The 17,498-nt window shown below is 35.7% G+C and overlaps 1 protein-coding gene across 1 annotated transcript; it reads right to left on the reverse strand.

Annotated features, from left to right (window-relative positions):
• Positions 1-711: 711 nt before the first annotated feature.
• Positions 712-17,050, reverse strand: Dr (muscle segmentation homeobox protein Drop). Its single transcript, XM_088045116.1, has 3 exons — positions 16,454-17,050; positions 2,441-2,628; positions 712-1,657 (listed from the first exon to the last, which is right to left on the reverse strand). The coding sequence occupies exons 1-3, from the start codon at positions 16,962-16,964 to the stop codon at positions 1,385-1,387; spliced, it is 972 nt and encodes a 323-aa protein (XP_087901242.1). The 5' UTR covers positions 16,965-17,050; the 3' UTR covers positions 712-1,384.
• Between the last annotated feature and the right edge of the window lie 448 nt (positions 17,051-17,498).

The raw sequence follows: 17,498 nt of genomic DNA on the forward strand, positions 1-17,498 counted from the left end.
AAGCTTTAGTGAGCGAACTTTGTCTAGATCTTGCGTCGAAAAAGAAAGGAGTTGAATTTTTAACTTTTCTCCAATGCTGCAGTTTATCTAATCTTCTAAACCACTGCTAGTTTTAGCAATTCTCATTGCCCACCCACGTGTCTTCATTCTACGATTAAACAATCTCATAATAATTTTTTTGCTAACGGAAAATTCTTGTAGCACGCAGCAAAAAACCATGTCCACTAATAAAATAAATAATCAACCTACCTGCCTGGGCATGACTACAAATACCACGATGACCTGACAGAATTTTTCTCCATCCAAATCCAATCAACCACGCAATATTCTTAAATGTCTCTATCCAAGAAATTCACAAAGCGATTGCCGCAACTCCAATAAATTGATACGTTCAGTACAATACACAATCGTTTAAATATTGAATGTGAGCTGTCAAATCAAAGTGGAATTGATATGTAGTCGCTATTCATGGCAAATCTTTAGTTGGTTAGGCCAATTAACCCAGCCGCAGTGCTCACAATCGGGACATTTCTTTTACACTGGTGGATTTCTAGGAAACTGAGTAAAAAATTGTACGGGGGCACGTGGAGGCTGGCGCTCCACAGGGGTCCAATTAAGACCCCATTCTTTTGCACGAGATGAGTTTCTTTCCACTTGCGCGGATTAATGGTTATTGTGATTTATTAGGAATGAAACTAGTCGGTAGAGAACTGGGTTATCTGTTTATTTTTTCCGTTTCTATAATTATACTATGAACCGAAGTCGTGGTCAGCCTAGCGAAATACTAAGGTGCTCATACTTGGGAGTTTTTACATTTTTAAATAGTAAAATTACGTCTAAATAATTTACATCGTAGTTTTTACAACACTATATACAAAGTTTGTACAAGAGTATTTACAAAATACATTAAATGCAATCATTTAACGGTTAGTTTGGTTTTATCACTCTCGAGCGACCCTGCCCGCGATAACCCCCCGTAATTTATGGGGATGATAAAATAAATTAATTTGCTTCGGGAATAATAAAATTTGTTTGTGTGTGATTATTTCATGTTTAATTATAAACGCCTTCGTCGATAGGAAGAGGCATACAGTTCGCACGTGCTGTGATAAAATGGCGACTACCTTTCCGTTATCTTTCTTATAGCACCGCCGTCAAAAATCAATTTATAAACGTCTGAAAAGCGTCAAATCGTGCCACACCGAGGCAAAGTTCAAACAATTTTCAGGTCTAAGGTCTCTCCTCGAGCGATAATCCCAAACCATGACACAAGAAAACAAAAATGCTACATCAATCCAATCACTAATTTGGCACAAATAATTATAATAATGCGTGATTTTTATCGTAAAACGATCACATATTGCAGCGTTTCCACCCCACGAATTTAGGACATGTGGGGGCTGGGAGATCGCATCGCACCTTGCGGTGATGTCAAATGCGGGGGCGGTTGCGGAATGAGGCCGAGAGGGGCCATGGGGGGTCGGGCACCAAGCAGCGACGCCAAGGGGTGGGCTCCGGGGGGGAAATAACCCTGCAGCGCTGGATGCGGGTAGAGTGGATGAGGGTGTCGTGATAAAGACGCCATCTTCAATTTTTCGATTTCGGCTTCTTGGAGACGTTTCGCTTTAGCGCGCCGGTTTTGGAACCAGATTTTCACCTGCAAAAGAAAATTTATGTAAAAAACATTGTTGGCGAAATTACTGCTTTTGTTGCCCAACAAAAGCGAACTTTACAAGAAGTGTCCATTACGTTAACGAAGCATTAAATTGCTGGGAATAAGTCGTAAGTAATTTACTACCCGTTTATCATCGCGGTGGAATTATTCGAAGCAGGTAACTACGGTTTCGAATGGAAGAAAGAGTTTTGCAACAAATGAGAGGTTTTAATAAGCGTTGCAGGTGGAAAAATTATCAATCGTACAATCGATTTTTTCTATAACCCACATGTCAGGAGACGGGGCAAAAAATATCAAAACAGGTGATTTGTCATGTCAGTACGTTGCGTTCGTTTTAATTAAAATTGGCAGCTAATTGCACACATTTTATGGGCTGCACAAACTATTAAATATTCAGAATATAGGATTTTTATATTTTCAGATGCTTTATATTTGCTCGGAGTTTTTTTTCAATGAAAAAGTCCGAAATTTATCGTGGTTTCTAGATCTTTTTCTATACTTTTTATAGACTTTGCACTAATGGAAAATGACACCTTTCTCCTTCGCAGTACTAGAGCAACGTAACATGTTAATTAGCGCAGAATTTTGAGCCTGTACATTTCAGACTTTATGTGCCTATTAAAACCCAACATTATCTTTCCTGTGAATCCCAGAAAATAAATTGGCATTATTTATGAGTGAACTTTTCCCAATTTATAGCTTTCTATAAATACGACTTTTGAGTACGAATAAAATTAGACTATGTACCACTTTGTCATGCCGTACCTGCGTCTCTGTGAGCCTCAAACTGCTGGAAAACTCGGCCCTTTCTGCTATACTCAGGTACTGTTTATCCCGAAACTTCTTCTCCAAAGCCAGGAGCTGCTGCGTGGTAAACGGCGTCCTCGGCTTCCTGTTCGGTTTATGCTTCCTCAAGTTACACTTGAGCTTCGGCGGTTCTCCATTGGAATCCACTGCAACGAAAAAAAAAATCGTAAAATCTCTCCCGAATCGGACAGTCAATTTCGGGCTATTAGTAATCCATTCGGGTCGAGATAGCGCGCCATCCAGCATACAAATGTGTTGCACGCACGGCTCATATGCAACTAATTGCCCCCATATTGCAATATCCTGTCTCGAAACGGTTAAAAAAACTCTCATTATATCAACTGTCACACAGTACGCATTCACTCATGAGAAAATATCAACGTTGGTCTTATGCCAACGGCGGCCATCTTTACACGAACATCGGAAGTTGATTATTCAAAGCTTTAATTACAATGTTAATAACATACAATTAGTTCGACTTACTTTAATTATATCAACACAAACCGGCGGGTTTGACGTTAAATTGATGTTTATGCTTTTATTTGTTCATTTATCTTAAGCAGGATTACCGGAGCGGCTGTATTCTTTCGTTTTATTAGACAAATTTATGCGTAATTAATTTATTATCTAGCAGCGCACTAATTGCCGCTCATTGATACCCAACATCTTGAATCTTAATTATAATAAATCAATTTTTTGTTTTTTTGGCTTCTCTTCATTTTCTATTGTATTCATTCTTCAAAATATTTTTGAAAAAAGTTAGAATGAAGGAAAACAAATAGGAAAACAGGACAACTGGGCGAGGAATCCCCGAACCAAATTCGACACTCCTTTTCTTTTAAATGTTCCCACGTGCGAATGTGACTGAAACTTTCCATTAAAAGCCTTGAAATTGTTATCTGATTTATTAGATTTTCCTGTAATTACACAATTCCGATTAATCGAACATGACAGTAGAAGTCAAAAAACGGCAAAAAACGGGAAATACATATTTATAGCTTAAATGTGTGCAAAAATTAGCATAACTAGATCAAAATCTTGATGCAGATCTTAATACAACCATCAGATAGCAGCAAAATTTCCGCTGTGCTTGAAAAAATCGTAGCAGCTCCGAATATTGTATTCAAATTTGGCAGGAAGTTTCAAATGTGCGCGTGTGTTTATAAAGCGAACAAGCATTAAAATGCATTTTGATTATGCATATCAATGCATCAAAATCAATAAACTCCGGTATATGGGGATAAACTGTAATAAAAGTCTGCGCATATTCAAATTACCTGAAGCTACGACTTTCGTATTTGAAGGTTGCACGAGAAATTCAGGTGTCGAATTAAAAGCTCAAGTTACCGGAAATATTTATTCAAAAATTATTGTTAGCCAGTAGTTTTTGCACAATACGAGGCATATCCGGTGTACTTTTAAATTTAATTGACGCTAAGAAGTATCTAAAGTTATTTTTGTCACCGGTGATAAAATTTTAAAGAATGCTCAAGGTTCTAACTCGAGATATCATCAACGAAAAAACTGTAATTTCGTTAAATCTAAATTAACTATTCATTATAAAGCAGATCGGAGATAGGCGAGAAAGTCAGTGGCGCAGTGACGATTTTTAATCCTCTGAGAATTTGACAGGTACACTTGCTAAATGAATAAATTACTGTCTCAATTACTTATACAATTTTGGCACGATTGACATATCAACCTGTCCGATGACTAATTGCAATATTAAACGTCGAATGAGATTAGTAATTTTATTAGTAATAAAAATAAACATGTAAATTGGTCAGATACCGTTGGAACCCATCGTAGAAAAAAAACGTCGTAAAAACAACTTCACCCAGTCCATCAAGTCGCTGAAACCGGCACGCCATTAATTATAATTAACGAGCAATTAAAAACTAATTAGTTGCAGAAACACAATAAGCACTCTCAAGTCTAAAAAGTCGCATAATCTTCATTCAAACCGATAATTAACTATATTTGTTATAATTAAGAGATTGACGAAATTTGTACCACGTCCAATTATTTTTAATTAGAGAAAGAACAAATTGTGCGCGGACGACGCCATCTTCCAGGATGCTCCGACTCGGAAAATCGATTTTTTACCGCCTCCCTCAATTAGAGAATAATGGCTTTGGAGAAAACTGAAATTGAGCTCCTCGGAAATGAAAGCGCGCACGTTCTATCGATTAATAACTGTAAATTGCCGTCTTATGAAAGGTTCCTCGGTTTTAATGGAAAATTATACGTAGTTGGTGAAACGGTGGCGGCTACTTCCAGCTGGTTTCGAATTAATTTTCTTAATTGTGCGATAAAAATACGAACAGTTTCGTGTTAGCACAGCGAGAGATTCACGCTTGTTTTCGAGATAACGAACGAGAGGATTTATACTGAAATTATTAATTTCAATTTCAGAAAATTAAGTCTTTAAGGCCACGGGAGGCTCGTTAGCATCGTCAAGTCATTTACAAAGAGAGTAGAGAGATTGAAATATAGACTAAAATACGTTAGAGGCTCAAATTCCAAATTATCAGATCTTAAATACATTCTCAGTTCTGATTGATCAAAATTCCTAAATTTCACTCTTTCGGTCTATAACTTGGCAAATCAACGCGCGTTTAATGATCAAAGCTAAATTAGTAACCTTTACAAATTTAATTGCTTTGACATTAAAATTTTGAGCGAAACACGCTTTTCAATAAAAAATCTTTGTTTTTCCTCCAAATATAAAATTCCAAAATTTGCCTCGTCTGTTCTATAATTTTGAAATTTCACACAGTTAATAATTAAGTCCAAATTAGTAATCTCTCCAAATTTGATTATTGTGGCCTTAATATTACCAGAGTTGCAATCTCTATTTTTTTGGAAATATTCGATTCAACTTCTTTTAAATCTATATCTTCTATTCTATAATTTTAAAATTTGGCACAGTTAGCACCGAAGTATAAATTAGTAACCTCCCCAAATTTTATTGCTGTGGTGTCAAAATATTATGCCAACAGCTTGTAAATTTGAACTATAAATTAAATAAGTGGTTTCAATGTGATCATATTTGACGAGAACAAAAAGACAGTTCCAGTTATGCCAAAATGTTTGAAAATAAACATTTACTCCAATTAGCGAATGACGCCTCGTCCAACATCTTTTATTGCCCATTTGAATCTAAATGAAAACGAGATTCACGCACATAATCGTATTCAAATTTATTTTAATAGGTAGAAAACTGCTAATGTCTTATGACAGCGCAATGTTTAAGTTTATTGTTCTAAAGCAATAAAATTATACTTATTTATTATGATATAAAGTGAATACTCATGTATATTTTACATAAAATGTTATGCAAATATAGAGCCTACTTTGTGTAGATAAGTAAAAATTTGTACTATTTCTTAGCTTTAATGTCTAAATTTAAATTATGATTATCATTTAAATTTAGGTGAAACGGAAGTCGCAAAATGTAACCTTTGAAGCATTAATTCTCATGCAAATTCGAAAGTACAAGTTAATGCCATTTAAGTACAAATTCTTTTAGAAAAACCTTTTTTTCTGCGTCACTGAATTTTTGAGAGAATCAGAAAATTAAAATTCTGTTAATTGTTTTAAAACCGTTAGTGATAAGGTATCTTCTAGTTAAGTGACTATTTTAAATAATTTAAGAAGCTCATTTACATAACGAAATATCTTATGATTCATATTTTTAGATAGTTTGATCTTTCTTAGCTGTCACAGTTATAAAGCCGCCGCTTTCATAAGAATTCATCTGTCAGATGGTAGAAAGTCTCTGTTAATCGATGAGTTCTGAAAGAATTCTGACGGAAACGGAAACAATTAGGGTATTTTCCCAAAAAATTTGGTAATTAAGAATGATTGGGTTTGTTTGACATTAGTATTGTGTGGCTTAATTTAAAATGTTAATAAGTAATTTAGTAAAAGCATCTTTATTAGATAAAATTAAAATTTATTAATTACGATATCTCGCACGATAGCGGAATAGGAAAATCTGAATTAGCAATTTTAATGAAGGACGTAAACTAAAACGTTCGTTACAACTAATTAAAAATATACAATAGAGGGATATAAACATCATTTGTAGTGAAAACAGTTTTCAGACGTTAATTTAAATAAACTGACGCATACAAATTTGTATTAATTATTGTTATGTTGATTTCTGGTTTTAGTTAATTAATTGCGATACATTATTCATATCTCGCTTTAAAAAGAAACAGTGTTGAAAGCCCATAAACACGTACGCGTGGAATGACCCCGACTCGCCTCCCGTCGCGAAACCCCCAAAACAAGATATCAGATCTTTTGAAAAAATGCCGGTATTACAGTGAAATATTCTCCAAGATAAAATCTCCAAACCCAATAATAATTCGAAAATAGTCCAAAATTCCTTCCGACAAAAAAACCGAGCTATTCGAAGAGAAGGCGGCTCATTATTCATTCGATGAAGGGTCCTTTAGCTGAAACAAATGCCGCTCGGTGTCGCTGTCGCATGCTATACGTCCGTATTTCACCTGTTTATATTTAGAAATCGCGGCTGGCCATGCGACCGCCACCGACCAATAAACAAACATTTCCGGTGATTTGCCGATTATTTATTGGTGAGCGTGACGTCAAACTTCGAATTTGTAGTGACATCTGTCAGGAAAAATGACGGGCGAAACGAGAGACAAAAACGTCCACAAATATCTCGACAGAACGTATCTGTGTCGGAAGTTAAAGAGCCAACTAAACGATCATTACCAAATATTTATTGCCGGGGGCATTTACGGGGATTAATAACCATCTATCACTAGCAGACGGCTCGTACGGCCCTGCTATTTAACATTCCGAGACCGAAAAATACACAGACACGACAGAAAAAGGATGCCGAAGAATAAATTTTCAGCTGACACTGCACCCTTCTGGCGTATTTTTGACGGCGACATTAGTGAAGTATTTACGAAGCCGCTTATGAAAAATAAAAAAAAACGCCTCAGGCTTGGGATTCACAACAATTTTTTACAGACTGAACAAAGAATATACAGTAGAACTCGGTTATTTCGAACCTCGCCATTTCCAGTTTAAATTTCAACCTTTATCGGGTAATAATTTATAAAAAGAGCCGTTTCATCGGCACTAAAAGTGTCACTAGCCACATATTTCATCGCGAATTTGTGGGGCCACACTATCTACGTCAGCAGAACTTGCTCGTAGATATTTCATTGCCTCGGTGTGCCTCAGGTGGCCTCAGATGCTTTTGTCTTAATTTAGGAGGTTTTTTTCAACCTTTTATTGTGAGAATTCAACTCACCATAGATTCGACCAATAAGAGACATTTATTTTTTCAAATAAACCAATCACAGCAAACTTTTCTTGGAAATTTTCACTAGTGAAAATTTCAGTGACAATTCCACGCGAGCTGTCAGTTGCTTGTCAGTTCGTTGAATTCTCATGACGAATATAACTCGGGAGCTCGAAATTGTGGGAAATTTTTCCTCCAGTACAATTGGCACTCGTTCGCTTCGCTCACTCGTGCAATTGATCGTCGAAGAAACTACTCGTCTGTTGGAAAAATTTCTGACAATTTCGAGCCCACTCGTTATATTACTTATGAAAATTCTTCATTCATTTTAAAGTTGAAATTCCCGGCAAAGAAGTCGCTAAAACTTTTTACAATTATAGAAGCAAACACTTATGACTACTCTGTAAATAACCGCCGTAACTCGTTACACGGCAGCTGCCAAAATTTGTCAACTGTCTAAATTAAGAATGAGAAACAAAAATTACCTCTAATCAGTCAAAATAAAATTATCCACCGACTAAAACGAGACTGCGTGTCATTTCAGAATTCTAACTTCAGGTTAAAAAATTTTTAATAAGTATAAATAATCAACTCAAAAGTAATACGTTCCACAAATTTCATTCTTTTAATGTTGAAGTTGTCGGTCTTTTACCTTTAATTTAGAATAAAAACTTTTAATTTCATCCTGCAAATTAAAATTTTTATAATTCAGTAATTTAGCACTCTGAAGAAATGTCTAAATATTAATGAGTCCAATAAATTTCGTTGCTTTATCGTGACAACCGTCGAATTTACAGAATGTCAACTGAAAAAGTTTTGAATTTTGAATCGAAAAATTTTTTTACTTTTTTTTTAGAAACCATAATTTTGGGTTTGTGCTCGTCATCAAAATAAACATTAAAAAAACATGAGAAGACTTATCAATTCTAGGACCACCTGTACACCCCCCAATCCGGAACAATGTTCCGATCCGTCAAATTGATAAAAATAATTAATTCCGTCCATAATTTTAGCATAATTACGCCTCACTAAAATTATTATCTCCACCATTTTAGCAAATAAAACGATGTTGGTAGCACCGATAGCCCGCTATCAAAAAAATTATTGTAAAATTGTCGACGAATAGGGGCTCTCAGTGATAAAAATTAGGCCGGGCCATTCTCTCACTGCACCTAATTATGCAAATAGCGGTGAATAAGTGATAAATATTTAAAATTTCAGTCCTAAACATGACAGCAACGTGAGCATTAAAATAGATAATTTTTTTACAGCACTCTAATCTATTATGGTTCCGCCGGTTTTGCCAACGGTGTCAATAACTTTTTATAGCCTAAAGTGGACGAAGTGTTTGTTTAAAACGGTTACCATTAAGTGTTAATGAATCACTTGAAAATTGCGCAAATTAAATTTAAAATTTTAGCCGCAGGCCGAATCCTATAAATCAGTGATTTATGCCAAGACAGCGCGAGTACAGACATTCTACGTCTCAAGTAATTTATAAAATTATTTTTCTAGGAACTGGAAACACCAATTTGCCGCTGACTAGTAAAAAACCAGTTCCATTTTTCAAACGGCAAATCCGTCCATTTATGGTGAGCTCAAAATCGGTTTTTTGAAGACATGGAATGCAATTAATGTCGAAATAACAAATTCAAGTCGTACATAATTAATAAATGAGATATTAATTACAACTGTGACAATTTCGTACAAAAAAATCTCACCTTGAATTGGAAATTATGCACAAATTTTGTTGTTGTGAATAAAGAATTTAGAACGGTGCTTACACCGGTGATGTTTATTTGAATTTTGCGTTTCTAAAATACCTGTTCAGGTGGTTTCGAAACGCCCTGTATAATTTAGAAATGCTCGGAATAGTTGTCTGTGTCAACTGGTCGGTATTATTTCGCAAGAGTCATTAATTGAGTAATTAGTCGAAGAAGTAAACCAGATAATCCAATCTGTAATAGCCCGACATTAGAAAATCCCATAAAGAAACAAACTAAAATCTTTCGGAAAGGATTGCGATTGCATAAGAGCAGTCCAAAGCGTCGTCTGCTGGGACTCAATTATCTGTGAGGTAGCCGTCCAGGTGCTTGTTTTCGGAATTAAACGATAATTTATTCGCACCAAATTGGTATAATTGGTGTCTCCGAGGTCGAAACGGCAACTGGAATGTCTAAAACCGGGAGCTCGTTCGCTTTAATTGAACTAATCTCCCGGACCATTCAGCATACATTAATTAACACATCGGAATTTGAATAAAATGCTCGTTATAGGATTGGAAAGTGGTGTTTTTAAATTTAAACTTAAATTGGTCGGTTTTTTTAACGCAGAGATAGCCGGGTCGTCGCTTTTACGACTCCCCATTGATAAAACTCGTGAAATGTATTTTGTCCGGGACGTTTTATTAATTATCAGCTCCGTTAATTTCATACTAATTTAACTATTTGTTAATAAGCTTTTTTTGGAAGACTGCTCAGTTACGTAAAATCTTCCGACGGACTTTTATGGCAAAAATTTGTTTAGAAGTCGTTTATTTTAATTAATCAGATGCAAACTGGCGGATTAACGAGCGCTCCAGGACCCAAAACGGCTCCAATTCGATACAAATTAACCATTGCGAAGGAAGAAATAAATCTCTGAACCAACACGGATCTGATAAAGGCAGCTACCGAAATAGCACAATTACCGAAGATTTATCAACTTCGCTTTAGTCACTTCGAACAACTGCGTCGTTTCCATTCGCTCTTTTTATTCTTATTGAGGTGATTATTTCACAAAAAGAAAGGACAGAGACGCGGCGAAAATTTACCGGGGGAGCGCGACAAATGAGGCAAAAATCGATAAAATACGGGCTTAGAAAACATTTAGAACATTTGGATTTCTGGTGCTCTGGAAAGCTTTAAGCCAGAAACGTTTGAGGTCCTGCTGGGATTTTGAACCTTTAAATTGGTTAAAACATGATTTTTGAAAATAAAAATTTTGTAATTATAGGCGAAAATTAAAATTTATTTGTTAATTTGTTTAATTAATTCTAACAGAGTGGAATGTGTAAATTTCCAAACTGAAGTTTGGCCTAAAATTTTATACTTTCGCACCGTCAATAAACCAAATGTGGTATAAACTGCACAAACTTCATTCCCTTAGCGAAAAGTGTTTAAAATGATTGGTGACTTGTGGAGCAAAAAACAAAAATTTTGGAAATTTTAATTTTTAAGTCGAAGCAATAATTTTCTGAGTCTTCACTAAAATAAGTAATTTTGGTGCTGCAGCTATGTATGAAATTTGGGGACCTTACTGTTTTTGAGTCCTTAAGTAACTCTACTCAATTACAGACTTGTAAAGCAAAAGATTCAATTTTTTTTTAATTTTTAAGACGAAGCAAAAATTTCCGACATCTACTAAAAATCGTAATTTTGGTAATTTTAATGCTGCAGCTATAAAATTTGGGGTAGTTACTATTTTCAGGTCGTGTATTAACTCTACCAGATTGCAAACTTATATAGCGAATGAAACAAATTTTAGGTTCCAACCAAATTTTTCGAACACATTAGAACGTGTATCTAATTCTTACAATTTAAATGTGATAGCGATAAAATTTGGGGCATTTATAACTTTAAGTTTCTTATTAACTGTGCCAAACTACAAAATTATAAAGCAAAAAACAAAAATTTAAAAAAAATCTCTACATTCTTCACTAGAATTCCTAATTTTGGTAATTTTGTTGCTGCATATATGAATTTTGGGGAAGTTACTTTTTTTGGCCCTGTATTCTGTACTCTGTATTCTGTACTCTGCCAAATTACAAGCTTGTTGAGACAAAAAGACACAAATTTCAGAGCAAAAATTTCCGACATCCTCCAACAAAAATTCGTAATTTTGTAATTCTGCTGCTGGAGTTATAAAATTTGTGGAAGATACTGTTTTTAATCATGAGTAATAACTGATTTAAATTTCACCCTCGTAACAAAACTATCAAAATGCGATTTTAAAAAATGAAAAAGTGGCTTTAATGTGATCATTAACAGTCTTATCTCAATTTTGAATTTTATAGCGGAAGCGTTGAAACCATCATTGACATAATTGTATAGAAAACACAGCAAATCTGAAACAAATACATTAAACAAAAGCAAAAGCTGTAAGACCAAATCTTTTAACAAAAATGAACTCGCGGCATAAACTTGCATTTTCTAGGGTTGTTTCTGATTTCAATACTTTTTAGCTATTTCGTTTTCTTTAAATTTGTATTTCTGGGATCTTTGGAGTTCGAAAACACTATAGAGGAGGGTTTAACAATCCAAACTTTTTAATATATTTTTTAATATACCTAACAGAATATACCTACCACAAATAAACGGCCAAGCTAAAAATGTCTAATTCTTCGTAGCTGTTTTTTGATGGACACCCTGTAGATGTTTTAGGAATTAAGTTTGAAGTAAAACCGCTACATCTGCCTCTTCACAATCAAATCTTAATCAGCTGTCAGCTACTGTTTGTGTATAAAATTCTCGGAACAAACCACCGAGAAAAGCCCCGTTGTTTGGCACAAAAAAAATGAGTTAGAAAGCCGTCAGACGTCTCCGCTAGGTCCCCTCATCAAAATTCAACAATTACCGAATAATAAACTTTATCTGGCGGAAATCCATCAAAATCCAAAAACAATGGAACAACGACATGCAAGCCTGACGGATCAGAATTCGATTCGCGATTTGAGCTAGGCTTTGACAGAATTCTCTTTTGTTCGACTGATCCACGACAAGCCTTTTAGATTTATGTTAACAAGCTCCCTTTTCTACATAACCTGTAATTGGAGTTGAAATCGATCGGAGCGCAATCTGTCGGCGAGACAAAAGAAATTTAATAAAGTTATTAACGAGATAATAACACAGAGCGCCGACCATCGCCCAAATAAAATCCAATTAAAATAAATTTACCACCTGAAAATTATGCGCGGCCCACCTCAGGCCGTTATAAAATACGTCCTTAATATTACAAATGGCAGGGGATTAATTAAGAGACGCCGATGAGGCCGTCTCTGTCTGCATCGCAGGACCGGCTCGTCGGTAATTACAGCCCGGATTAAGTGGTGTTCGTGACAAAAAATTATTAAGGGGCGCACACGGGTGGGGTCATAATTCACAACCGTGAAAAAAAATCACTACTTTATGGCCCATTCTGCATTCGAAGCAAACAAATTAACACGTGACTAATATCAATTTTTGAGATAAGTAGTTCCATGTGCGCGTGTGGTGATCTGCGCTGCATTATCGACACGGCTATTACCTACTGTTCTGCCCGGAAATCATTCAATTTGCGCCGGTGAGACGCCACATTATAGTAATTTAGATTTATGAATTATGGTTCTAAGTATGAATATATAAGCTTGATTTAGTAATTGAAATTCTAGTCACGTGAACATAATTGCCGGTTATGTGTACTTTGCTTGACACAATTCATAAAATTAATATAAAATGCAGGTATGTGTGAGCGGGTCATTAATAAAATACCGAATTAGAACCGCAGTAATTAATTATGTACCTACTTTTCGGTATTGATTAATTACATGCCATGACGTTTGAAATTTGTCCATTTTTATTGTTTTATGTAAAGTGAATGCAATTTCACCTTGTACACAAGTGATTTATTTTAGGGAATTTTGCGTGCGTACAATGCGTGCCACTTTATATTATTGAGATTGACAAAAAATGGTGCCAGTAATGCGGTCGAGTCATGTATAGGTTTCGACCAGTTTTACTGTAGAACTGACATTTATTATAAGCAAATTATATCGTTAATTAATTGATTTCAGCGTTGCTCTCCAAGTAATCGCTGTTCGACATAATTAATTTTGTTTTTATGTATTTATTTTCTTAGTACACTTAATTAAAACTTACAGGTGTCTTTTACAAACACGCATATATGACGGGGTAATTACCGCATTTCCCCACCTGATCATAAATTTATTACCGAAGCAGAAAGACGCGAGACATTTCAAGAATGATAAAAAATCTAACTGAAAACAATTGCTTTAGAATTTAATTAAGCATAAAATGTTACAGGAGGTATTCCATGTAGGTATTTACAACTTAATGTGTTCTTTCTATTGTCATGCTTGAAAAGGTCACACGTTTGTCGATATCAGCGTCAATTAATTACGCATAGAACAATCGAAGCGGAGTTTGTTACAGTGACAGTTTTACTTAATTAGAATACAAGAAAAAATTATATGAATAAATTGAAAGTCATTTTATCATTACAGAATTAAAACAAAAATTTACAGGTGTCTATAAATATTACCCTGTCTTGGTGCTATAAACTGATGGATAATTTAGTGCCACTATCTAGAATTTATGGATAAGTTGTATAAATGTTCAATTAAAAAAAGTGCAAAAATACGCTCTCAAATCAGATTTTGAAATCTGAAATCTGTTGGTAGCCGTGTTCAAATGATTCAACCGCAGTTAAAGAGTTTTGATGTGATGTCAAGCATGACTAGGTACCAACGAGCTTCAACTCCCAAAGTCTACATCGACGCAGGTTTGTTAGCGTTAGTTTGATGAAAATACGCTTCATAAAGTTTTTTTTTTAAATTAACAGCATAACCCAATTATAACAAAAGTAAAGGAGCGTGTATTTACGCTATATCTAAAAACTGAAAACGTGCAATTAAAATAAAAATCGATTATACCTAAAATAAACGCTGATAATACTTGATTATACGTTATTATTGAACTTTTTAGTGCTTGAACAATTAAAATATGCACTTTCCTCCCAACCATTCTCCACATACGTTTTTAGTTCAGTTTCATAGCAATGCAAATTTCCATGGCAAATCGCGGCCATACCATATCATCCAAGTTTCTTCCCCCTCTTCCTGTGGCCAGTTGATTTCCATTGCGTATAGGAACAAAACGAGCCGCAAATTGTCCAATTCATTAACTTCAAAGGGACATTTCGTTGTCTAATTTTATCGTTGTCGTTAAATAGTAGTACCCATCATTGATATGGTAGTACCGTGGCGTTATAACAGAATTCTACTGTATCACCTACTCGTTAATTCGGCGGGAAATTTTGTTTGAAGTTTAATGTCGACTTCTCTAATTTTAAACGCTGGGTACCACTTTGAAATTTTTCACGCTGTTCAGGGCTTAGCTAATTAGTCATTGTGCGCTTGTAATTTACGGGACGTCCTCCACAATGACAAGTTTTATTTTTTTAAGCTTCAGAACACAACAGCTAATTCGCACATTATAAAATAACAACAGTAAGTACCTGATTTCTGTGATGCAGTACCGATCGATCATTCAAAATCGTCCGGTAAGTAATGATGCGGGTTGTTTTGCATGGTTATTTTTGTACTTTGATATTTTAAAGGCTTTCATACTTAAGTGTCGTATTCTACACGCAAGTAGGTATAATTAGTATATTTTATGACCATAATCGCGACATACCTTGGATATCTAAAATTATCTTGTATCTATCAATTATGTACTGCAATAAGGAAAGTACTTAAAGTACTCCTGTTATTTACTGTTAACAAATAATTGTCGGTTTTTCATCAACCTGTAATTTATGCAAATTCATGTAGGTATATCTAAGTACGCATAGTATCTAAGTATCGTACGTAAATAGACACGTGTGTAACTAAGACGAAGTAGTTTTACTATAAAAATATACAAATTTGATCCAAATTAAATATTCCTTGATCTTCATTCATTGTTTGCTTGCTTGTTGCCTTCAGGTTTTCATTCAATTTTATTGCTTTGAAACTATATCTTTTAATAGTACTACCTACCTAATCGGAGCGACGCCAAAATGTTCCTAAAAATGGTAAAAGTACAGCCAAAATTTTTGTCTTTTCCCATAAAATAATTCATGGATTATACCAACGCAAAATTTTTCATAAATCTAAAAAACTACTGATCCTAGCAATGAGCCATTTTGTTCCTTGGAGTACTTATTTAATTGCCATCCCAAAAATCGCTGAATTTTTATGTTGCAATGACTACCGACTTCTCCGCGGCAAGTTTACCACAGTTATTTCTTCTGATGCGATTAAGTAAATTAAGCGAAATCTGCCAAAATGAAGATCAAAACATTTAATTCAATAAAACCCTCTTTTGACCGCATTGTAAATTCACTTTTAAGTTGACAGTTACAAGCATCTTCGTAATTTTACAAACCCAAATGTTTGCTAAGCAGACTACCAGACGCTAAATTCCCGAAATGGTTTTATAGCCCGAAAAACATTTTGATTTTTAAGGTCAACAGAATGATTGCGGTCGTAATACTTTTTTAAGAACTGTAATTTATATGTGACGACAAGCTTATAGTAGTCATAAAACATTTTTATTTTGTCCGATAAATGTGTGCTTAATTGTTCAACTTTTGTAAATTTTCTCGCTTTGTGCACGTTCCGGGGTCGATGAGCTTTCAATTAACCGGAGGGCTCCGCGTAATCTCCGGATTTTATGCATCGTTCTTCCGACGGAGCAATTCCAGCTCTCAGTTCTCCGGCATAATCGCCGGCGGCGGCGTAAATTACTTAGTCGTAAGAGGAGATAACATCATTAAACAAATGAAAATTTTAAATAGCTCGCGTAGTTTATCGGCGGTACTTGGACAGTGTGAACGCGCCTTAAGACTGTGCATATTTCATTTGAATCTCGAGTTATAATTACCTGCATTGATGCTGGGCACCCCGAAGGGCGTGGGTCCCTGGAACATGGGTCCCGGCCCGGCGAAGGGATTCACCAGTCCTTGGTGGGACCAGTTGGGATGTGCCGCTTGGTACACCGCCGCCGCAAGAGCTGAAAAGGGCGTGGGTCTGATGGGCCCTTGACTTAGCATCGCTTCTTTCGCAAAGTCGCGTTCGCGTTGCTGACTCAGATCTTTGGAAACTCCTTCTTCTTCTTTGAGGTCCTCGACGTCCACGATGGAGTCCTCTTGATTGGAGTCGTACTCCTCGTCCGACGAGTGTTGCTGAGGACCTGGACTGGAGTTGGCATTGGAGTTGGAGTTAGGCCGCGTATCGGCCAGCAAAGAGGCAACACTAAAACTAATATGTCCATTTTTGCTCGTCAACTGTTGAGGGACGTTATTCTTGTCATTCTGCATGGTTTCACTCTTAGTGTCCAAACTGTCCAAACTTTGGATAGTCATACTTTGGGCACTTTCCGACTGCTTCAGCATGAATGTCAATTGAAACCACAATTACACTAACACGTCATCGTACACTGTTAAAAACCGACTGTTACATCTAGATGCCCAAACTAAACTGACCAAGCGAGCGTCATTAACGTTGTCGGCTTGCTTTAGGGCGGAGCTTAAGAAGGAGGAACGGAGGAAAGACCGCCCCCAAGCACCTCTTTCGTGTAGACCAATAGGAAGGAAGGCAATTTAACTCAGTCGTGGTGGACCTGCTGAAGATTGGACGACAATACATGGAGCGTTCACAAGACGTTCGTGCTACCACTGGGTGACTATACTCACCTTTATTTCCTTTTCCACACTTTTGTTATTACTATAACTGCAGCTTTAAGAGCTTGCACTTGTTTATGGTCGTTTTAAAGCGGCCTTTCAAATTGTTATAACTTAATTACGACGTCGAAAGATGGTCTTAGTTATTTCGTGTTATTGGCAGTGTTAATTTTTTACGAGCTTCGTTTATTTGCAAGAGAATTGTTTGGCTTTCTGTCTCTTTCTGAGTTAAAATTCAAATAATGT

This window comes from Gnatocerus cornutus, chromosome 9 (assembly GCF_029298725.1).
Source record: "Gnatocerus cornutus isolate USDA-ARS CGAHR chromosome 9, icGnaCorn1.1, whole genome shotgun sequence".
NCBI lineage: Eukaryota > Metazoa > Arthropoda > Insecta > Coleoptera > Tenebrionidae > Gnatocerus > Gnatocerus cornutus.